This window comes from Aptenodytes patagonicus, chromosome 7, assembly GCF_965638725.1.
Source record: "Aptenodytes patagonicus chromosome 7, bAptPat1.pri.cur, whole genome shotgun sequence".
In the NCBI taxonomy this organism is placed as follows: Eukaryota; Metazoa; Chordata; class Aves; order Sphenisciformes; family Spheniscidae; genus Aptenodytes; species Aptenodytes patagonicus.
The window spans coordinates 8,118,749-8,141,602 of NC_134955.1; the positions used below are offsets into that span (position 1 = coordinate 8,118,749).

A 22,854-nucleotide genomic window follows, 5' to 3' on the forward strand; every position below is an offset into this window, starting at 1 on the left:
AACATCAAACCTCCAAACCCCCAAAAAACAACAAAAAATTTACTATACCTTAAGGAACAACATGCATTATATAAAATAAAGCTTCTGCAAAAACGTGGTGAGAAAGGCGTTTGTTCACATGAGCCTGCATGTATATATACAGCATATAAAATCTGACACCTAAAAAAATATATATACCAACTTCTGGCAATATTGAAAACCCTTCAGCATGTTTCTTCTTTGAAAGTGTGCAATGCTTCTAAGAAGGCAACTGTGATACTGCTTTTAAGCTATTTTAGTAAGGGCCCTTGACAAGCTTCACATAAAATATTCAGCATTGATGCTTTCAAGTCCACAGAACTTAACTTAAAAAGCTCTCTGTTTTCAGCCCACCTTATAAATAGGATTATTATAAAGGTGGTGTGTGGATCAGATGCTTTCCCTTATCCTTCCCATCCACCTTTCTAAAGCATGATAGTATCGGACTGCATCACAAACACAATTTAAATTTGAAAAAATTTAAAACTGAAAACAATTTATTTTTAGAATTAAAATTATTTAGTGAAAGTTTAATAGTTTTTAAGAAATCTGGAAGAATTTCACATACTGTTTCACATAGTTATGTTTATATCTCCAACAAGTAACAGTACAGCTGAAAAGCAGTTGGAATTGTAAGGGTCCTCTATTTATTTAGCCCTCTAATATGAAACTATATTGGCCATGCCTTTTATTGGGAAGGCTTTTGTCTTCTGAACTAACTTTTAAAATGAAATCCTGGCTTTACAGAACTGAGGTGCCAATGCTACTGATTTCAGAGGGAGCTGGCTTTCATCCCTAATCTTTTTTTTTATCTGCATAATGAACCGATACCTGCTCAATGTAAGGAAGTTCTTAAAATAATAGACTGAAATATTGGAAAACATCTACACTGTGGAAATCACAGCACCCACATAACTTTTCAGACTATAGCTGCAATGAAGGATTCTTTGCAGGCATAAAGCAAAAGCCATTTTCAAATTCTTACAGGCCTCGAGACTTCAATATACTTTTCTAAGGTATTTAGATGCCAAAGCTGGCATCGAGATGGAGATATGGTTCAGCCTGTATGCTGTATTTCATAACGTAAATCTGCAGTCCTTAATCAGGCAGAATTCCAAGTACAGTACTCAAATTTTTCTCATCTGTTGTCTAAGAACTTCAGGATCAAGCACAGAATTTAAAGTCTACTGAGATCAGTGGAAAAAATCCTCCTGGCTTCAATAAGCTATGGATCAGACTCAGAGGACCACAGTCAAAAAGTTATCTAGGGCCTAAAAATGCATCTAGTGAGTTTTCCAAAGAACCGATGCAGCCTTTCTGCAGATGCTGAAGACGCTTTTATGACTGAGTGCTTTCCACATGGATTTTGAAAACAGATTCTCAGCTGAACTATGCCAATTTTGGTAGCTCAGCATCAAAAATTCTAGTTATCTTAGTTTTCCTGTCAACTTTTCTATGTTCCTACCCCGAACTATACTAATCAGACATTTTCTTTATTCTCTATTTCTCTGGAAATCTGGTGCCTCTTTTTTGCTCTCCTTCCTCCCCCCTCTCTGTTTGGTACACTTGGGAATTTTATCCTTGACAATAGAACTTCATGATAAAATAGAGACTAATAACACTTTTAACTTCTACTTGTGTTATGCAAAGATATTTTAACTTCTGTTGAACTCAAGCTATAGGAAATGGTGATTTCAAACTGGACTTGATACATTATATGGTCATTGAGATAGTTGCTATAAATATTTTAGATGGTAATTCTGTTCTTCCCAAAGAGAAAATGACTTAATTATCAGGGCCTTTTGCTCGCACTGTTCATGGAAACAGATATACTTTTTAGCATATTTAAAGATATTAAATTATGAAAACCAGTTCACATAGGGTAACTATCAGAGATAATTATGATAGTTCATTATGATGACTACAGTAGATTTATTTATAATAAGGGCCATGTTTTATAACATGGTACCAAAATCAGATACTACTTCATAGCCAAAAAAGCTTCCTTTGGCACTAGCAGATTGAAAAAATCACTGCAACCTGTTAGCCCAGTCCTGTCAAAATCCAGATGTGCTTCTCTCTGCTGTATCAATACTGCACAGCCACTGCAATCAACTTCCTTGTCCAAAGCCACCCAGGTCAGTCTGCTGTCTTACAAGAGCTATATATGCACATAGGTAAATATGATTTGCCATTTTCTATGTTTTATAATCTACCATTTAACCTTTAAACATATGTTTACCAAAGCCTCTACAAGCACAATGTCTTATTTTAGCTGGAGAATATCAGGCATAAAACGCAAGGTTTATACAGTAACTTCTGCTTGACTGCAAAATATATCAAAACAGAGTGAGTCCCTGTCTGTCTTGGGGGGAACAACAGTCCTCTGTCTTCTCATCCCAGATCTGACAGTCATTTACAGGGACTGAAACCTCATCTCCCACTGAAACGAGGAGAAGTTTCCCCATTGATTTAAACTGTATGAAGATTTAATTCCAGGTGACTACTTATTGCTTACAGCAAATGAAATTTTTCACACTGAAATTTGCAGGATGGACTCCTCTGCTTACTTTCAGCAGCCTCATCGCATATTTGAGAAATCAAGCACAGAAACCACAGTCTGTAAACGCCTTTGCTTCAAGTTTTAACAGCAACTTTTCAATCCTGAACAGTTACAAGCGCAGTGTATCTGACCGGGAGCCACAGAGCAGCAGCATGAGATGGGATTTTCTGTTTGGAGCCTGGGGAGCTCCCTGTGCTGCTCGGCTACCTCAAGGGCGGCTGTTATGAAGAATCACCACGCTAATGAAAAAATCTAGTTTCTGGAACAGAATATAAGAACGAGTGGTTTCTATATCTTTTCCAAGTTTGCCCTTTCTTGTCAGTTTTTCCTGGAGTAAAATGAATTCACCTGAAATATTACCATCAGAGTGGGGTGAGAGGAAAGTCCAAAATAATTAGAATGAGAAGCATTACATGAAAGCTGTGATACGAAAGTCACAACCCCCTCCGCCCCCACTATTTATTCCAACTAGAATAACATCTTTTGCTCACACTAATATTTACCTCCTTGTCATTTAAAGAGGAAAAAAAAGTCAGACCAACTTTTAAATTAACTCACGTACCATGCCTCCAGAAATGATTAATATTTCTTGAAAGGGTAGTTAAGAACAGCAACAAAAGAAAAACCTAGATTATTGTAACTGTGCAGAATTTCTTCTTGAACTACAGCTTATTCCTCAAACAGTAAGAGTTAATTGCTCATGTTGTAAGGTCAGCTGCTACAAAATTATGATTAAGATTTTTAATGCACAATTCAGCATGACGCTTCTGTATGAAAGACCAGTGCTTTCGACAGGTAGGCTGAAAAACACAATGAACTTCCATTACAGAAACAAAAAAGGCAAACAAGAAAATCTGCGAGAGACCCCTGGGGAAGACTTACCTGCAATGCTTGCTTGCTATCAGCCCTGATGGATTGAATCCATCAGCAAAAGCACCACCTACCCCCACAAACTTCTGCAGACTTTGTGAAGAGCACTACAGCTTTCTAGAAGTTGCAGCTGTACAGAAGTTCACCAAGTTCATCTCAGTTTGCGTTAGGTGTCTTCCAGAAAGCATCACACAACTCCAGAAGTACAGAAATACTGAAGTTTAGCTTACTATGCATGCAGTTTTAGTTTGCAATGAGTGGGATTGCTTCTTCTTATTTGTTGCTAGTTTTCACTATTCATGATGGAAGAATGCTGGTATCGTCACTCTTATTGCTTGCAAAAGGCATTCAGTCTCCAAAAATATTTCTGACTTTACTGATTGGTTGCTTTCTTGTGCAACTTATTTTAAGTAAGTTTCCATGGGAAAGGATATTTTGGAATACACAATTAGAATAATTAACAACTAAAATTAAAATAAAACCATGGTGGAATGCCACTCAATCTTCAGCACATTGTTAGCATAAACTTCTCATACTGTGTAACTAAACATAAAACCAAGTGTCATAAGCAGCTGCAACCCCTAGCACAATAAGGGGAAAAAAAGACTCTACTAAGTAGAAAAGTAGCTTGATGTGTGGCTTCTCTGTTCTCTTCAGCAAGTTTATCAGACTTGCAGCAGAAATTATAAAGATTCACAACAACAAATGGTGGTGGGGAGACAAACTTGTATTTCTGATTTAATTAACATGGATTTTTATTTTGGGTTTTTACATAATGAATTCTAGTTTATATTAAGTACCGTATCACTGTTTTGGACAGCTAATTATTTTTAACATTTACCCTCAATCCATAACTATCCACATGAAGTCTACACTTACAATAATATATTAAAATCATTAATATCCTAAAAAGTAAGCAACGTTTAATTGCTCCTGAAGTTAAAAGTCAAGCCACTGAACTGGTAGAAGTCCCTAAATAAGCTCTGAGAATCACAGTTTGCTGAAAAAGGTTTTTTACAGGATTAGTCTCTGCTTTTGGAGAAGATAATATATTTTTTATTTTAGCTCATACAAGTAGTTCATATTAATGTTTAATTAAAATGAAAAAAAATAAAAATAAAATAGACTTGGAATTGGAAAAGCAAAGGTGCCACCTGCAATATATGACTAAAAACTAAGTATGAAAGACTAGGTCCATTATCTCTGCAATCTTGAAAGACTAGCTTGATCACGAGCAATAGCTCAGTTTAAAAACTGAGACAAAGGTAATACTTGGTCTCACAAGATAAAATTTGCTGTAATGAACTTACTTTCTCCTTTATGTATTTAGAATTTCTAAGGTAGTTTTATTCTGGTAAGAGAACAAATTTTAAACCCTTCGTTGTGTCCGATCATAAATTAATTCTAATTTGCATCCAAAGACAGCTTTAATTAACGACAAAAAGATAGTTTAAAAAGCATAATTCATCACTTTATAACCAGAAAAATTTACAATGTATAGACAAAAAATATAAAGTGTAAAAATGTAAAATAAAAATGTAACGACTCTAATGTATATTAAGCTATGCTGTTATTTAAATAAGTAGCATACCATCCAAAGTTAACGAATGAAACATCGCCAATCAGCAATAATCAGCCTTCTTCAAATAAATAACCACTCATAGATTTTAAGAAGCACAAAAGTGAAAACAAGGGTAAAGCTAATCAAAAAAAATCGCTTAAGACTTAAACTGGCCCACCCTGAAAAAAATTAAACACTTTCTTTCACAAACGGGTAACTTGGCAAACGGTAACATTTATTTTCCATCTGCTCCTGAGGTCTCTCCATAAGTAATACTGTCTACCTAATCTTTCTGCAGCTCCTTTACAGTGCCATCCAATGCTTTACTTCCCACAGCATGCCCTCGCTCTGCACCTTGCCCCTGTTTATCTACCTTATCAGCTCAGGAAGAAATTTCGGCAAAACTCTTCCTCTGGTCACTGATATCTCTGGGAACCGAACCCATTAAGATATTTCTGACCCCTACTCATGCTATTTTAACTGTCTGATGTACAGGAAGGAACTGATAAAAATAGGATTACAATGCCCTTACAGATGAACTAGCAGGAGGCTTGATTGTGATTGATGCCTGAATAAATATACAATAACAGGCCCTACATTTCAACACCGCTTTTGATAGAAGGTAAGAAGAAGTGTCGGTTTTCACCACCTGGACTGCAGGACTCCCTTCTCAAATACCTGGGAAGTGCCTTTGATTGAAGATTGAATCTTCTACTTTTAGTCTGATTTTAAATACAGAGCAGGAGGTCGTTATTAGTAGATGGGAATGAATATTAGTATTATTTTGTGAGGTACAAAGGTGCATTTCTTCCCACAGGTGCTTATGTGTGGCCCACCCTCAAGTTCAAATGAAGGTCTAAATTCCTTTGAAGTCTAAATATCTTCCCCGCAGATACTCAGTGCCAAGGTGGGTCTATTGGAAAAATAAGCAACATCCTAGCAGCTCTGTGGAAAATGAATGGGCTGGACTCAGTTTGGGGTGGGGAGAGGAGGGCTGGGATTGCCCAGGTCTTTGACAACTCATCACTTCCTTGGGAGAAGTTCTCAACAGGCATTCGGGTACAGACTTAGTGTGGGGAATGGTTTCTATAGTAATGGCACGTTTGCCAGCCCATCGCTGGGTTCGGATAGCAGCAAGAGAACACAGTATTTCCAGCAAACAGTTTCAGATGGTTTTCTCTGACTCCATTGTACTGCAGTACAGACTGAAACCTGTCTGCATTCTTTTAATCTTTCTTAATAAACTAATTATTAATGAGTGATGCATTTACCATCCCAAACAGAAATTTCAGGAAGTAAATTCAGTGCACAGTTTTTATTAACCTTCCTCTTTTTGGAGTGAAGGGCTTCAAGTGTCCTGAAATCACATGTTATCAGCTCCCACTTCAAGTAACACAGCTATCTATTCCACTTCAACAGTATCTCAAATACGCCCCTTCTTATCCTGCAAAAAATAGACACCTACTTAGCTTTCCAGTGCCATGATCCAGCCAAGTACTTAAGCAAATACACAAACTTCATTCAAGCAGGCCAACAGTCCCACTGGCTCCTTTGAAATCATTCATGAAAGTAAGTCTGCATCTGCTCAGTACCTTGCTGGATCATCCTGCTAAAAATAAGTTAACAGTAGTAATACTTGGCACTTTCACAGTGCTTCACGTGCTGAAACTACTGTCCAAATGGCAAGCAGTGAGGAAAGCATATAAATATTACAAGCCTCATTTTGTAGATGAAGAAATTAAGGCAAAGAAACCAATTACTTGCTGCTCCTCATACAGTGAGACAGTGTCAGAGCTGGGACTCTCTAACTGGAAGCACAGTCAGCATGTCCAGCAGCTGCCTAGCAGTCTGCAGATCTGCAAACAAACTTTAAAAATTCAGTTCCACTGATAACTACAGTCTGCAGCAATTAATATAAATCAAATACTGTAACTAAAAATAGTCATTAACTGTGGTACATACCAGCACAGTATCGTTCAAGAAGCAGTAGGACCAGATCTCCTTGAAGATATGTGTTCTTCTACTTGTGTAGTAACTGTGCTAACTATTAATTTCAAAGGCATTTCTAACATGCATATGCAACCAGCTCTCACAAACTACAGACACCTTTCCAGAGCACTCTCTCTCCTCGACACCAAGAACCCATGACCCAACAGTTCACCTCCTGAAGAAACCAATGCATTTATTTTACCTCCCTCTTACCCACTTATCTTTCTGAAATATGTCTGAATTAAAATTATTTCACAGCGGTCACCTATGTGAAGTTGCCTTTCACATACACGCATAAGCGCAAATCACATGGCTTTCTGATGGGAGGGCACAGTAACTTCTTAATGGATTTCTCCTCAAGGGTTCAACACACTAAAAACATACGCCAGCTAAGTAACGCTGTTTAAAAATGTATCATGGCTACTTTCCATTACCTGCTTTATACAGAAAGCACTTTAATTCAAATGGGACATCCTTACGTTTACAGAAGTGCAAAGATACACACCAAACCTGTCACTCCATCTCTCACTATTCATTATTAGCAGATCTTGCTGAAGTAGAAATTCTCTTCTGAAGTCATCATTCAACAAGACAGTAAGTCCCATTTTAGCGTACCCAGCGCTAGATCAAAACTCGATCAAAACCCCAAACCAAAGCACTGCAGCAACAAGATGCAAAGCATTTACCCAGCATAAACTTGGCCAGTTCAAAATTTGGAGCACAACTGCAGGAGTAATTGTGTCCCTCCCGCAGTCAGCACACGCTCCCTATTTTATGCTCTCGGGAATGAGTCAGAAGCCCGGCTGACTTGGAGGAAGTCTGCATTAACAGGCAATATGGCAGAGCTCAGACCCAGTGTTACTGATTGTGGAACTGAGATTACGTTGTCTCCCAGCCTCCCTTCCCCTCCCCAATTTCTGTGGGATTTAAATGCTTGCAGGGTGACATCAAAACCACTCGGTTTCAAGTCATTTAATACAGCATCTCACTGCTTAGTGCCACTGGAGAAGCTGCCCTCTTCAGCAGGGAGAAGCAAGAAGTCCCGGCTCAGAGCGGCCAGCAATTTATGAGCACCGCGCACGCCACGATTGATTTCTTCATTCAGACTGCAGTACTCCCCAGCCCTAACCAACCAAAAGGTAACAGTGCTCTGATTTTATGTTACCATAGCTCTGGATTAGCACAGTCACAAATCAGGGCTGTGACCCATATTTTAATACCTTTTCGTCACCCGGTTATGATGATTCAGTTGTGATTTGAACAGCATGCCATTCCAACCAAGCTGTGATAAATAAACTCTCCACACTACACTTTATAATGTAAAAATCGATTTTTGCACTGAGCTTGTAAAATCAAGCCAAACATACATAAAAGAAACAGAAATTTCCCAAGATTGTTTTTATTCAATTGCTGATGACACAACTTGTTATTCAACTTCATACAGATGCACATAATGTAAATGGAAAAAGTCATGAAGAAAAAGATTTTTCCTACTGCAATTTAAAGTATCTTTGAATTTGAATGAAATATAAATTCAGTGGGCTACTAGCCAAATGATACCCCCACGCTGCACAGCAAGAAAGCACTTAAACCCACGGTGAACTTAAGCACACACATAAATCTCACAAATTTCACAAGTATGAAAGTGTGCCTTTAAAATTAAGGCAAGAGTTTACTGTTGCTTTTGCAAACAGGTGAATGAAATTTCAAATAGACATATATATATAGAAATAGAAATTACAAAATAACAAAGCTCTGCCCATGATGACTGCTGACAAACAAGCAAGAGACAATTCAAAGCTTGAAATAGTAACAGAAGAATTCTATCTGGACTACTTTTGTTTTTAAAATCAGATCCTGGAGAAGCAGTGAAAAACATGGTGCTGATCTGTACACCGTGAATTAAGGAGTGATACTGACAATTATCCCCTAGTAAGTCTAAATTCAGCACAGAATAAAATTACAGTGTAATTGGGGGAGTGGGGGGGTGGGGGAGGTGTAATTGCTCTAAGAAAGAAGAATTACAGCTACTCAGCTGCTAAGATTTCAAAGTGCTCCAAAATCATACCTCTATTTCATCACATTTATTTTTTGTAAATATATTAAGTTCAGTCAAGTCAGTAGATGAAAATAATGTAGTAGATTGTATCATCCCAGGCTTTGGCAAAATGTGATACAATCCCTCTCTCCAAAAACCTAAAATTGGCTTGCCTGTGAGGACTATCACACAGATGAATAGTGGCTAAAGGGCTATAAACAAATAGATTGCAGCAGCACAAGGGAGGTGCTAGTGGATTGCCACAGGGATTGGTATCAGGATCAGTTTTATTTAACATCTTTATTAATGATCTGGAAGAGCGGGTAAACAGTACATTAATTAAATTCACAGATTTCAATATAGCAAGAGGTGTTATAAACATGACAGTGGGGAAAGAAATTATGCAAAAGGAGGTTAGAACACAGAAGTAAGAAAACAGGATCCCTTCTGAAAAAAATGCAGGCTAATACATCTGAGAAGAATTAAAAAACATAAATAATCAGTGAAAGGAATAAACCCGAAAGCCGTTAAGCTAAAACAAAAGACCTAAGGGCAGCAGCTGACAGCAAATTATGTACGAGCTTGCAACATGAATGGGAAAAAGAATAAAATTATCTGGGCTACACACATGGATGTTATCACAAGACATCAAAAAGACACTGTGATGCAAGTCTGGACTTTCTGCAGAAGCAATGAAACATACGGTCACCATACTACATCAACTAGCTAAGTATCTCTACTCAACCATACAGTACATTAGTGACATCCACACACAACACCGGGGTTTGGTTCTGAGCCTCTTCTGAAGGTTTTTTAAAAAAACCAACCAACCAAAAAACAACACAGAGGAATATTAAAAAACCTCACCAGAAATAAGAAAGAGCAAAAGAGAAAAACCTGGAAGGATTACCAAGATTGAATATGCAATGTAATTGATACAGGGTCTGAAAGATACAAGAATATGAACATCACGAAAGGTACAAGAAACCGTTAGGCTCATCTCACCAAGTATGGTACAATTTGGATTGTTTTAAAAATGAAATGAACATATAAGCAGAATATTAGTTCCTGTTAGTTACACCTATTACACTAAGGAACAATCTCGAAAGGAACTAACTAAAACGCCTTTTCTTCATTCATTAAAACTGGGCAAAACATTCAAAACTATAGCCTAAGAGATGATCCTGCGATGGCAGAACGACTTAATAGGTCTTTTCCATCTCTAACTTCAATGATTCCATAAGAGACAATAAGCAGAGAGACAACCCTCTGCAAAATTAAATCACTGGGAATCAACCGGAGAATGAAAATTAAATCACAGTAAAGTATTTTCTTCTTTGTAAGCATTAGCATTAATCACATGCAAAAGTAAAATATTAGTTAATTTGATTCTCTGTGCCTTCCAGACTCTGGTCGAAATGAATCAATGCAGGAAGAGTGATTTCTCTGATAACTGGGGAAATTATAAGGAGGGAGGAAAAAAGAAGAAAAGAAAAAAACCATTACAAATAGCTGGTGAAAATGGAATGACCAAAAGGGGACTAGAGAAAACCATGTTAGGGGGCCTATTTCTTCTGAATTCCTAACAAGAACGATATATGTAAAATTTCACAGTGGTGGCTTTGAAACAGCATTATCCAAAGACAGCTAGAATTGGAAAGAAAATCACCTTGGACAGTACAAACTATTCATAGTTTGTTTAAGTGACTGTTATTACTAGTCTGCAAACCTCTGAAAAACGGCTTTCCTATATGGGACCTTCAAACGGCTAGCCCTCTGCAACACCTCAGGTTTGCCGCAGGGAGAAGGTGGTGGTAACCCAGAATCCCAGCTCTTCCTCAACCAAAACAATAAAGAGTGGTCACGATGAATTTGGAAGGCACGACACATTTGGGAACCCCTTCTCCCTAATTGCTGTGAAACAGGTTACTTGGGTGTGTGTAAGCTGCTCACTCGGCTATTCGTGTCAGGATCACGTCAGCGATAAGGCACAACCGAAGCCGTTACATCTGCACTGCATCAGCCGAGGGAGGGAGGTGTCACGCTGGCATTTAACTCTGCTCTTTAGGCCATGAAAGGTCAAACTGGACAAACCACAGCCTAATGAAGCGGTTTGTAGCTGGGGGTGAGGCAGCACAAAGCCTTTCCAATTAGCGGTTGAACGATGGCACGAAGCGGTAAGGGACCAGTTCTCAGTGTAGCCAGCAAGAATTCAGGTGTGGACTTCACTGGAAGTCAAGACTGGGCCAGTTTTGCGAAGGCTGGAAATTTAAGCTTGTGCACTAGAGAAGTTGAGGCATGTACAGAAAAAATGGGCATGAGCACAGTGAGAGGCAAGCACAGCAGCTGAGACAAACCCTACTCCTCAGGGCCAGGGTTTTTTCCAGACATCAGCCTCCGTTCTTTAGTTCAGTGACAGACTTTATTGAGCTGGCAAAGAAATACATAATCAACATAACAAAAACTTTAAAAAAATAAAACCAAAGGAACAATATAGAAAGAATAACTGGGGGTCTGGTTTGTTTCTTCTGATACATTTTAAAAATAGATACTTTCCTCTGACAGGGAGGAAATACTGTTTTTAATTAGAAGCATAAATCATTACATTTTTATAGTTAGTAATATCTTCTATAATAAAACTAGATTAGTCTCTCACTACATATGCTATCTGTTGTTCAAATTTTACGATAAGTTCTAATAATGGAAGTGTTACAGAACAGTTCAGTTTGCAGTTTTTTGTGTATATTACACCAACTCAAATTATTTTTTGTTATACATACACATCAGCAGAAATCTGTCTGGCTTTCCACCTACTGCAGAAAAATACACAGTATCTTAAATGACCCTCTGAACGTTTTGGGCATAGATTTATCTTTAAAATTCTATGAAAGAGTTTAAAACTTAGCCCCCTATTTGCGATCAAAGCTTGAATTATAATCCTCGCGTTTAAAGATGGGGCAGGTTCTTCTCATTCAAAACACACCTAACAAGCGGTTCTGCTGTGACAGGATCCATCCTGCAGCTGCCGGTTAGCTCTCTATCAACGTGTAGCCACAAATGTCACTAACTTAAGCAATTTTCTATGGGACTGCAATTATTTTCCTCTATTTTCCCCATCCTACAGCAACACGATCAAGATGTAAACACAACGAAAGTGTAGCAGACACATCACTGATTTCATTGCCATCTAAGCCAACCCTAGCAGCTCTGTGCCATGGACTGATGAGGAAAGCACATTAAGCACTTGCAACAGAACATCCAAGTAGACCTGTTTTGCAGCCTGATTAATAGAAACAACCTCTAAGGACTAATCACAAGTCGAGCCCTGTTTTGTAGATTAATAGAACAAAGGCACAAGAGAATAGGGAAGGCTACAGGACTGGAATATAAATAAGAAAAGGTGTACACTCTAGGTAGTTTGACTGCTAAGTAATTATCAGCTAAAGGCACATCCTTACAGTGAGGCCTCGCTGTTCTGTGCTAAAGCAGCTCGCTTACAGATGGACGATCAGCCTCTGCATCTCTGAGTATTTTTACCTGTATTTTAACTCAAAAATTTATGAAACAACAACAAAATATTTCTCGGAAACAAAGCATACTTTCATCTCACACTTTAAGTATCACTTAAAATTCTGTTGATATTAGATGATTATAAAATTTGCAGGAACTATACTTTTCAGTTATACATACATGGATCAGCAAATACAATATTGGCACATAATGAATGACCGTTACTCAAAACACTGCTGCCACTGCAATATGGTAGCAGATGCTAAGACCCAGCAGAGATCCCACATACCCCATCTGACCCTGCGAGGAGGTGTGCGGCTCCTGCCGTGCCATCCTGGGCAGCGGATTTTCCTGGCCCTGAGCAGGATTCCACCTCATGAGGAAAAGGTACTCAGCCAGAGAAAAGTCCTACAAATAAATCCCTTTGAAACGAAATGCAAGATAACGTACATTTTTTCATTACCTGGAGTTTTGCTAATGTTCAACAGCAGTTAGAAGTTATGCATGCACGATGTGGAGTGTCTACACAAACGCCATATGGAAAATGACAGAACTTTTTCATGCCTCTGAGGAAAACTACTATTCTGCTTTTGAAAGTATTCAATTTGAGTGGCTATAACAAAATGTAGTCAAGACAATGGCAATACAAAGTGCTGTGCCTGTGCCTGCTTCAGAGTTCAAGAACGACTGCAGGTACCAGTTGCAGCCAGTGCTTCATCAAACATGTGCTATCTGCTGTCCAAAATCCTGAATGGACTAAAAAAGTCCTCCTAACTTCAGGAAGGACAGATTTCACTCTTTATGTTTCAGAGTATCTCTTTATATACAGAGAGATTAAACAATATACCGAACTCTACTAGAGTGATTTATACTTGACTTATTTCCACATTTTCCAAGCTTTCCCAAAAGCTCTACCTCTTCCAATGCTATACACAAGAACATAAGCAATGTCATTCTTGAACCTTATAAATCTAGGAGTTTATAAAAAAGGATCTTCAGGTTAGGCAATAGAAAACATTCTTTCTTAAAATGGTATTTTCTAGGTTTCTCAACAAATATAAAAACGTGTGTTACATTCACAAAGAGAAGAGGGAGACAAACTTACTAAGAACTGAAAAAACAAATTCAGATGCCCATAAACCTGGGGATTACAGTGTATTGGGACATCCCATATTAAAAACAGGAACAATTTACGACTACAGCTTTTGAATTAGCACTCAGTTTGCCCTTCTCCTCCATCTTCCTGCGACGCAGGACATTGAAGCGTCCCAAGCAGTGCAGATGGAACACCAAGAGAGGTGTTACAGAGAACACCTTTCTTGCAGTTTCTTTTCATTACATTCACAGTTTTGGAAACAAGATGCATTAAAATCAGTGCCAGGAAAAGGAGATTGAAAGATTCATCCTTCCTTCTTAGATACAGCTTTCTTTATATAAAGTTTGCAGTGATACACAATCCGTAAGTATATTCTCAGGGTACAAACTTGTAAGCCTTACTCAAGAGGGCAATACGGTTAGCAGCTGCAAACATCAGCTTTTGTTGGTAAGATACACTGATTCACAGATGTACAGAAATAAACTGGCTTTTTGAAGAACCAGACCACACAACTTTTTTGGCAGTCCTACCCATCCAGCAAATACTGCTGAAGCATCAAAACAGAAGGCAAGAGCTCTCCAGAAGCAGAGGATAGACAAACTGGCAGATCTGCAGATACAATACTCAAGTACTCACAACATTACTCGCAAAATAAATACGATGACACATGTGTCAGATGATTTCAAATCATCATGAGCTCATTTTCCAGGAAGCATTATTTCCTTTGTCAAAGTAGCCATAGGCACAGGGTTTCCAAGCATGACATGCATGTCAGTCTGTAAGGCAAGCAGTGAAGCACATGTATTAAAGAATACTGTATTTAGCATTTATCTAAAACGCTAGAGAAGAGGAAGACAGAATGGAGTGACTAGGTGGTAACTCCCATTACTTTCTCCCAGGTACACCGTGCACGCAGGCCACAAAACAATGTCCTTGTCTGTGCAAAATTATCTGAGGAGGTAGCAAGACATCGCAGCTTGTGAGGCCTTCTGTACTTACGCAAGGGTGTATGCAACTCAGCCACATCTACGAAGGCACAATGATAAGCTCTTGACACCTTCCTGCTTGTAAACCACAGCTTAAGCTTTCTCTCTGTGTGCATGTGTACAAACATAGCTCTCAGCCATATTAAGATTCTGATATTTAACTAGTAGAGTCAGGAATGTCAGCAACTCTCATACTTTAGATGCACACAAACCATAACATAGACTAGCACCTAAACATTTTAGAGGTGGTTATGAATACCCAGCGGTCTCATTGGTTTTCAACTGAATCCATGAGTGTTGAACACTTCTGAAGTAAGGTGCCAGACCTATTCTACTGAACAGATTCTCATGAAAATCTGATGAATGTAGCTGTCACTCTTGACCTTCATGTCTGTGCTCAGATTCACAATCGGTGTTCTCTTATTTGAAGTGCCTGTGCAATTTTTGCTTTATTTCATAGCCTCTGTGAATTACTTTAAGCTTTTTATACACGTCAGGGTAAAGTTAGCATTCTGACCAATAACTATTAGATAAATATGACTCAAATCATCTTGAAGACAGTCATGAGAAATCTTATCCTTCACTAGGAGCTAACAAAATCTAGTCACTTGCTACTTGACTTACTTCTTGTATTAAATCCAAATACAGTTTTTCAAACTTAATTCCTCTTCCAGTTCTATTGCATTTTATCACCGTCACATCATGTGAGCTTTGTCATCAGCTCCACCTGAAGCAATTCTTCCAAATTTTTTCCTGTTTTTCCTGAATAGATGAACTATGAAGCAAACCACCTGTGGACTACACCTGTTTCACATTCCTGACAGTACACAGGCCAAGACCTACCTTCTCCCCTTTGTATGCACAACTTGTGTATCAAAATGACCTCGCTGTTGAGCAACCACGCTTCAACCTATGAACAGGAGGCCACCATAAATAATTAGCCCCTCAACAGCACAGCTCATGCTCATTCTGGCTCTTTGCTGTTTTGCACAGCACCTACTAAACTCCAGGAAAATGGAGCAGGAATTAGAGACACAGAGCAGATTTCCACAACCATGTGTTTGGTACTGCTCTGAAGGAGTTCAAATCCCTGTTCCCACACCAGGAAAGATTCAAAAGAGTTAGGAGAGCCACCATTTTATGCCTGTTTTAACTGGCTAGACTTCCATCCACAAATAGACACAGTTTGTGCGTTACACTAGTAATGAATGCTCTAAAGTTCTTATTCCTGCTGAAGTCAAGCCTGAAGGAAAGGTTAAGACTTCATGATTTGCCCCAGTGCCAGGATGCAGAGCTCTCCAAAGAATTAACTAGGACCGGTTAAAATCATAGTATTAAGTGACTTATGAGATAATATATTTAAAATTACAAACATTCCACTATTTATAAGAAAGAGGGGCAAAAAGCGGGGAAAAAAGCGGGGGGAAAAGCAAGCTTTTAAAAGTAAACAGGACAATTTTTGACTTAGAAGTGAATCTGGTATCAAAGAGACTGAAGAAAAATCAGGGACACTCCCAACAAGGCAAAAAATGTAAACAAACTGCTGCAATTCTAGACCGGGGGGAATACATTCTTCGATCATAAAATGAGAGACTTGAAGGACAAATGCCAAGAAAAATGAAACAGAAGCCTGCACCTTTAAACACAACCATGCTACAGTGGTGGTGTGTTTGTTTAACACACAGACAGAAGACTTCAGTCTTTGCCAATATTTTTCTCAGTTGCTGACTTCTACTGCATAAACGCCGGAATTCCTGAAAAACTGGTACAACACCTACAGACTTGTCCAGTCTCCCCCCGGTTTTCTCACTGCTAAAGAGCAGTGAAGAACTTTATTGCTGAGTAGTCCAATTTCTATTGCTCCTTTTTGTAGGCACAAGCTAATTGCCAACTGAGACTATGAAAATAAAAGAAATGAGATCCATTCCAACCCATCAGTATATCTGAATCCTATCATGTGAGTTGCCAATTGGTTTTCCAGTCCTCACACTCAATATCTGCTGTTAATTTGCTTGCTATTTCAAGAACTTGAAGACTGTCAGCAAAATCCATGATGCATTACAAAACTTATAATTGAAAAGAAAAAAACAACATCTGATGCTTTTCTGACAGGATAAACACCAAGTCTGAAAACACTGATCAGAAGACGGGAGATGTACTAACTTAAGAGCTATTTGTATTAAAATATGATTGCAAATGAAGCAGCGAAAGAAACGGTTACAGAAATAAGTTCAACTTAGGCAGAACCACTTGATGAAATCCCCAAATTTTCCACTGGGCTAAAAAGAGAAGAAAAAAATTGCACAAAACATTACTTTTAAAGGAGATGACTGAACCTGTCTATGCTTTCTGAAGGCTGCATTATCTATGCCAATTAAAATTTTGCTTCTGAAAAAGAGTTAAGGCACTTCCTCTAGAGTTACTAAAAAAAGCAAATGAAAGCCTTGGCTTCGCAGAGGTGAGCGATAGTGAGCCGTTTGTTCTTGACCTCTGGATCACCCTACAGATCAAATTCTTGGACATAAGAAAAACCCACTAGTATTCATTAAACGCAACTGGGAGGCCAGCTTTGTGCTTCTGTTCTTGAGACCTGAACAAGCTACAACTTGACAAGTGTGCAGGATATCGCTGAACAATGCTGCTGTTCCTGTCAGAAGGGAAGAGCTTTATTCCCTGCTTCTTTCAGGATGAATTGATTTTCATCACAATGATGCAAATCGCAGATTTCAATCATTATTTAAATAATCAATTTTAATCTTTTACGTTTGTGCTTTTCAGTTATTTCCATAAAGTTGATTCCGTTAACCATTAAAATGCACTGATTTATATCAAATTAGCTTTTATATTAAACATTTTCTACCCTCAAAAAGATTCATCTATCTATAGTCATCTAAACAAATATATATGCTGCAAGTCTTGGGTCTTCAGTTTTACTTTTCATTCTGCTAGATATGGGTGGAATTTGCCCATATATTTTAATAGGTAAAAATAATGTCAATGATTGCTTTATTAGATTATTTTATACTTATGGCTTGTGACTTTTTTGTGGAATTTTTATGGAGAACAGAATTTAAAATCCATAAATAAGCCTATTGCCTCGTTACTCATGAAATTAACTACATAAATTTCTAGGCACACAAAATAGAGTTTATCAGAATACTTTTTCATTTCAACTATTTTTGTCTTTCAAACAAACCAAAAAAGCTACCTGTAGAGCTGAAAAGCAGAACAAAATAAACCAGAGAAAAATATTCTCCCTGCACAATTGTTTCTGTCAAAAGTTGGTTTAAACAAATTCTGGCTCCAGTTAACTGCAGTTCTCTGGTGGTTTGAACGCTTTTAAAGCTTCATTAGAAAACAGACATTGCTAGAATACTTGTATTCAAACATCTATAACATTATAGTAAAATCAGTCCTTAGCATGGATAAACAATTTCAAATATAATTTTAAAAACACACGTATTTTAAAATAACATTTGAATTTAAATAACACTTACATGTATTCACTTATACAGATTCAGCACCCGAAGCTGCAGTAAAAACAGACTGTCTCTCCTTATGCTTTTACAGATACATCAGTATGAGTTATGCTTACATATACTTCACAAAGGGAGTTTTAAAATTTAAAAATTCATATTTCCATTAATGTTTGTATTTTTTGTCCTGTTCAATAAGTAGCCTCAATCTCAAATTTCCAAAGGAGAAAATGTTTCCATTGGAATCTTTAAGAGTTTTGACTGCATAAAGTATAAACTATCAATTCTTTTCCCATCAAACAAGCCAGGTTCATAGGGCAAAGTCAGAAGGAAGAGAAAGGAGGGAACTGTTTTTGTGGATTGTTATCTATAGACCAAATGGAAAATCTTCAGCCATTTTGCTCCTTCAAGGTACATCAAAGAATCTCCTATTTAAGGTGTGAAAATGTCAGTTACATTCTCCACCTCTGAAAATGAGCAGAGCTTCGAGCGTGATTCATGTCCCACCCTTGCTCTCTTCCCTTTTAGGGGCCCATACTCTGTTTTCAACTCCCCTCCAGCTAATGCCATTTAATACTCTCAGAACCATCAGGCTAAATTCAAATTTTCTGCTCCTTAGAGGCTGTTGATATGCACCACTGCACATTCCAATTGCAAATACACATGAATGCTCCTGTGTATTGTAAGTTATTTTCTACATACAAATTCTACTAAATTGTAAGTTAGGAGGCACTACTTGAATTCTCTTAGGTCTTTAGAAAGCTTTCAGATGTACCATGAGTAATAACATGTAATGAATATGGACTGATATTTCTTTTCTGTAGTTACACTGAGTTGGCAATTTACATTTTCTAAATAGATAGATGACTTATAGCCAGTTTTCCCAGTCTTCTGGCAATTACTTCTTAGAAACCCCTGACAGGCTGAAACCTCCAGAATCACAGCTGTTATTCTTGGTTTGATCCCTCTTTTTAAATTAAAACCAGTAGCTTTATCAGCAAATGAGAATTTTTTCCCTCTGGAAATACTTACAAAAAATGCACATAAATTGAACATGCCAACTTATCTCATTTTAAGGATGGACCATCTTCTGGGTTAATGACCAGTGTTCCACTTCTGTGACAGAACTAATTGGGGTAAGGAGGCCATAAATACATACAAAACCCCCACAAATTCTCTTCCTTTGGGGTAGTCTTAAGATTTATAGTAGTAGAGTGAAATGTGATTGGAGGGGAAGGAGAAAAAAATTAAGAAGTCCTAACAGGCTTGTCTGATCATTCTGTCTCAGTTTCCAGGCACAGAACAGATTTGGAACAGATTTTTCCAGTATCTGATGTGACTTTTCTTTCCTCTCAAAGACCAACTAAAACGTAGGAAACTAGCAGAATTTTCACATTTTCCAGGAACTGCCATTATTAAAAACAAAACACCACCTCTATCCTCCGAACATAGACTAGCTCATCTAAAAAGCTGTGTTCAAAATGATAGCCTGAACTCCACAGCAACAGTTGCTCAAAACATGCTTTGACAACAGTTTTTCCACAGCTGAACACAAATGAAACATCCTTCAAGAGAGAGGAGAAGTCTGTGCTTGGTTGGAGCTCAGCATGCCTTTGTAGCAATCTAGCTTTATTTCCCATTGATCACTAACTGGAAAAATCCAGTTATCAATGGATTATAGGGAGGAATAACTAACATTTGTCTTCCATGACTAGGTCAGAATACATATGCCATTCACTTGTTACAGTCAAAACAACTCAGTTCCTTGATGTGGGGTCCCTTACTATTTCAGAACAAACGTTCTAAATCCGTGTGTATACCTGCAAAATGAAAGAACTTCTGAATGCAGCTGGAGACAAAAGGGTAACAGATTGCCATTATCGATTCGGGAACCAAAAGAAGGAAAAAAAGATCACTACATTTTGCCAGTACATATATATGTAAATGTAAAGGCATATCACACGGTTCTCCATTTCAGAATACCAAGCTCTCTATTCCCCAAAGATACCTTTCCCCAGACTTGGGATTCTACGTTCTCCTCCAGATTTCTCCAGCAGCTCTGCAGTAAGCAGAGTCCAGATAAATCTGCCCCAAATACATCTGAAAATATGTCTACACTTCATAATCATTGGATGCCTGCAGAATACAAGCCCTCTAAGACATACATATGAAAGAAGTTGAACACAATCTTAATCTTAGTAGCTAACCAGCTCACACAGCTGCTCTACCTTGCAGCAAGTCTCAAATTCACCTCACGCTACCCAAGGCCGTTATGTGCCCGGTCTTCTGTGTGTTATATGCTGCTATACTAAAAAAAAAACAACCTACTTTGACATGTCTTTAAGAGATGATTCCTAATCTGAATTAAGATAATCTTTCCCAATTAGCTGATACTGCAGGATTTAGAGTATTTTTTTCTTAGCTAAGCAATGTCAGGCTGATTTTCACTACTAGCTAAAGGCTATGACTTTTGAATTAAGAAAAATAATACCTTAAGTCAAGAATGTGAGATACAGAGCTACATCACCTTTACCTAGCCAGCACTAATGTACACATGACCAAAAAAAAAAAAAAAAAAAAAAAGGGCAAAAAAAAAAAGCACTGTCGGAAGCATGAACATATGTGGTGGTGTATGAATCACCAAGGCCTGCGGGTCAGTCATTAGAGATGAGATGAAGGGGAAAATTTCTAATGTCTGTATAGGTTTGCCCCATTCTTTGGTTCAACCTCTGCCATTGCCCCCTTCCTCTCCTACTTTCACCTTTAAAGCAAGCCTGACATCAAAAATACAAGCTATAAGCTTATAATAAACCCTTCTTATAGGTGTGCATAAATTAGCATCTATGTACTTCAGCTGACAATTGAGAATGCCAAGTAGCATAATGATTATCACCATCACTGAAGTTCAGGTTTCTGGTACAGCCCCAAAGGACTGTGGCTGCTGTTAGCATGAGGATTTAAAACAAGGGCTACCCAAGACTCCGCAGAGAGGTACCAGGCATCGCAATTAAACAACATGTAGAAAAAACAAGGAAGAGTCTCCTCAGTACAAAACTGGACAGCAATTTTTCCTGCATATGCTCAGCACAGGGGTGGAATGAGATCAAAACTGGCTTGAAATTTCATTATCACAACTTTACAAGCAAGAGAAAACAATGCCTAGAACTGATCAGAAATAACGCTTAAAGCACCTGCTGCCTTGAACCTTGTGCTGTGTGGGTGTTAAACGCTACCATACTAATCTATTAGCACAGCAGACATAAATACCTAATATACAATATAATGAAGCTTCCTTCCCCAATACATACTAAGATACCACTGCAGTTAATCCACAAGCACAGAGTGGATATTGAGTCCACAATTTTTTAAGTGAATTCAGCAGGTAGAACAGAAATAATTACAATTCTTTTTCTCTTATTTCACACACATGGCTAAATATAGCCTATTTAACCACAAAAAAAAGCGGCAATTGTTTCAGAGTGGTTTACAGCTAAGTTCGATACTGTTCTGGCAGGGCAATGCAACAAAGCAGCTTCACGCATTTTCAGCAGGAATGATTCCTGCTGTGGTTCAAGTAATAAACAGCAAAGAAAGTTTAAATTGAGACTTACCATGGGGCACCGTATATTCGGAATCCTTTAACCGTTATCTCTGAATCTTGTAAGTAAATACTATTTGTCAGGAGTGACTGAACATTGTCAAAGTCCTCTGGTTTCAATTTGGACACAGAGGGAAAGCGGTAGTAATCTTGTTTAACAAGGTCTGCCATGAATTCCTTATCAAATGTCAGTTCATGATTCCCAGCAATCACTATTTTATATTCATATGGTAGGTTTCCTGAAATAACAAAAAAGAGGACTTAATTAGCACATTTTCCTCCCACACCAGCATTGCTGGCACAATAAGTAGAGAGCTAGCAGTGACAGAATGTAATACCCAAGATATGTGTGCATCTCCATGTTGAGCCAAAGTTATTAATGCCGCTTCTCTTCCACTGAATGAAACTGTGTTAAAATGTAAAGTAACGTCACACAAAGCAATGTTATAATAAAAAGCATTAAACAAAACAAGCTGGTAGGCACCAAACCAGCTCCAAAGGTGGCATAAACCACCACTGCTCCCTCGCTTTCAACTGATGACACGCTGATTTAGATGAGCCTAAGATGTGACTCCGAGTCCTACCGCTTAATTCACAGGACTGGGTCAGTCAGCAGTCCTGAGTCCTAATCCATAGGAGTGACATGCAGTGAGACACCTCAGGTGTCTGAGTGGGTGGGTAGAGAAGAGACTGCAGTATGCCTCACAAGTATGTCGTGAGGGTACCAGGCATGGGGTACTGAATTAGGCTGCTAGTGCTATTGGTTTTTATTATGCCATTATTTGGATGAATTCGTATGGAAACCAAAACATTTAAGAAGTGGCATTTACTCCCAGACCTAGCCTGTTCTCCAAAGCTCTGAGTCACTTGCAACAGACTTTCGCTTTATTATTATTATTATTATTCAGTTTATGGCAGTATCTCATTTCTGTAAGAAGTACACATGTAGAAGAAACCACGAAATTCAAGCAAGTAAGGCATAAGGTCGGAAAAAGGAAATGTGGTTAATTCATTTACCCTGAGGGTCAGAGAGAAAGAGTACGGGCTTGATCACCTCAAGTTAGGGCAACTATTTCCATTGTTTGGAATGAGGCATGGATCAGGCCCATGGAACCAGATTTTTGGAGTTCAGAGACAGATTTTCAAGCA

The 22,854-nt window shown here is 38.2% G+C and overlaps 1 protein-coding gene across 2 annotated transcripts in view; it reads right to left on the reverse strand.

Annotated features, from left to right (window-relative positions):
• Positions 1–22,854, reverse strand: part of MPPED2 (metallophosphoesterase domain containing 2) — a 107,827-nt gene that overhangs the window by 25,123 nt on the left and 59,850 nt on the right. For both annotated transcript variants that reach the window (XM_076343356.1, XM_076343357.1), the window contains exon 4: positions 21,719–21,944. In XM_076343356.1, coding sequence (XP_076199471.1) covers positions 21,719–21,944 — 226 coding nt within the window. The remainder of the gene's footprint in view (positions 1–21,718; positions 21,945–22,854) is intronic.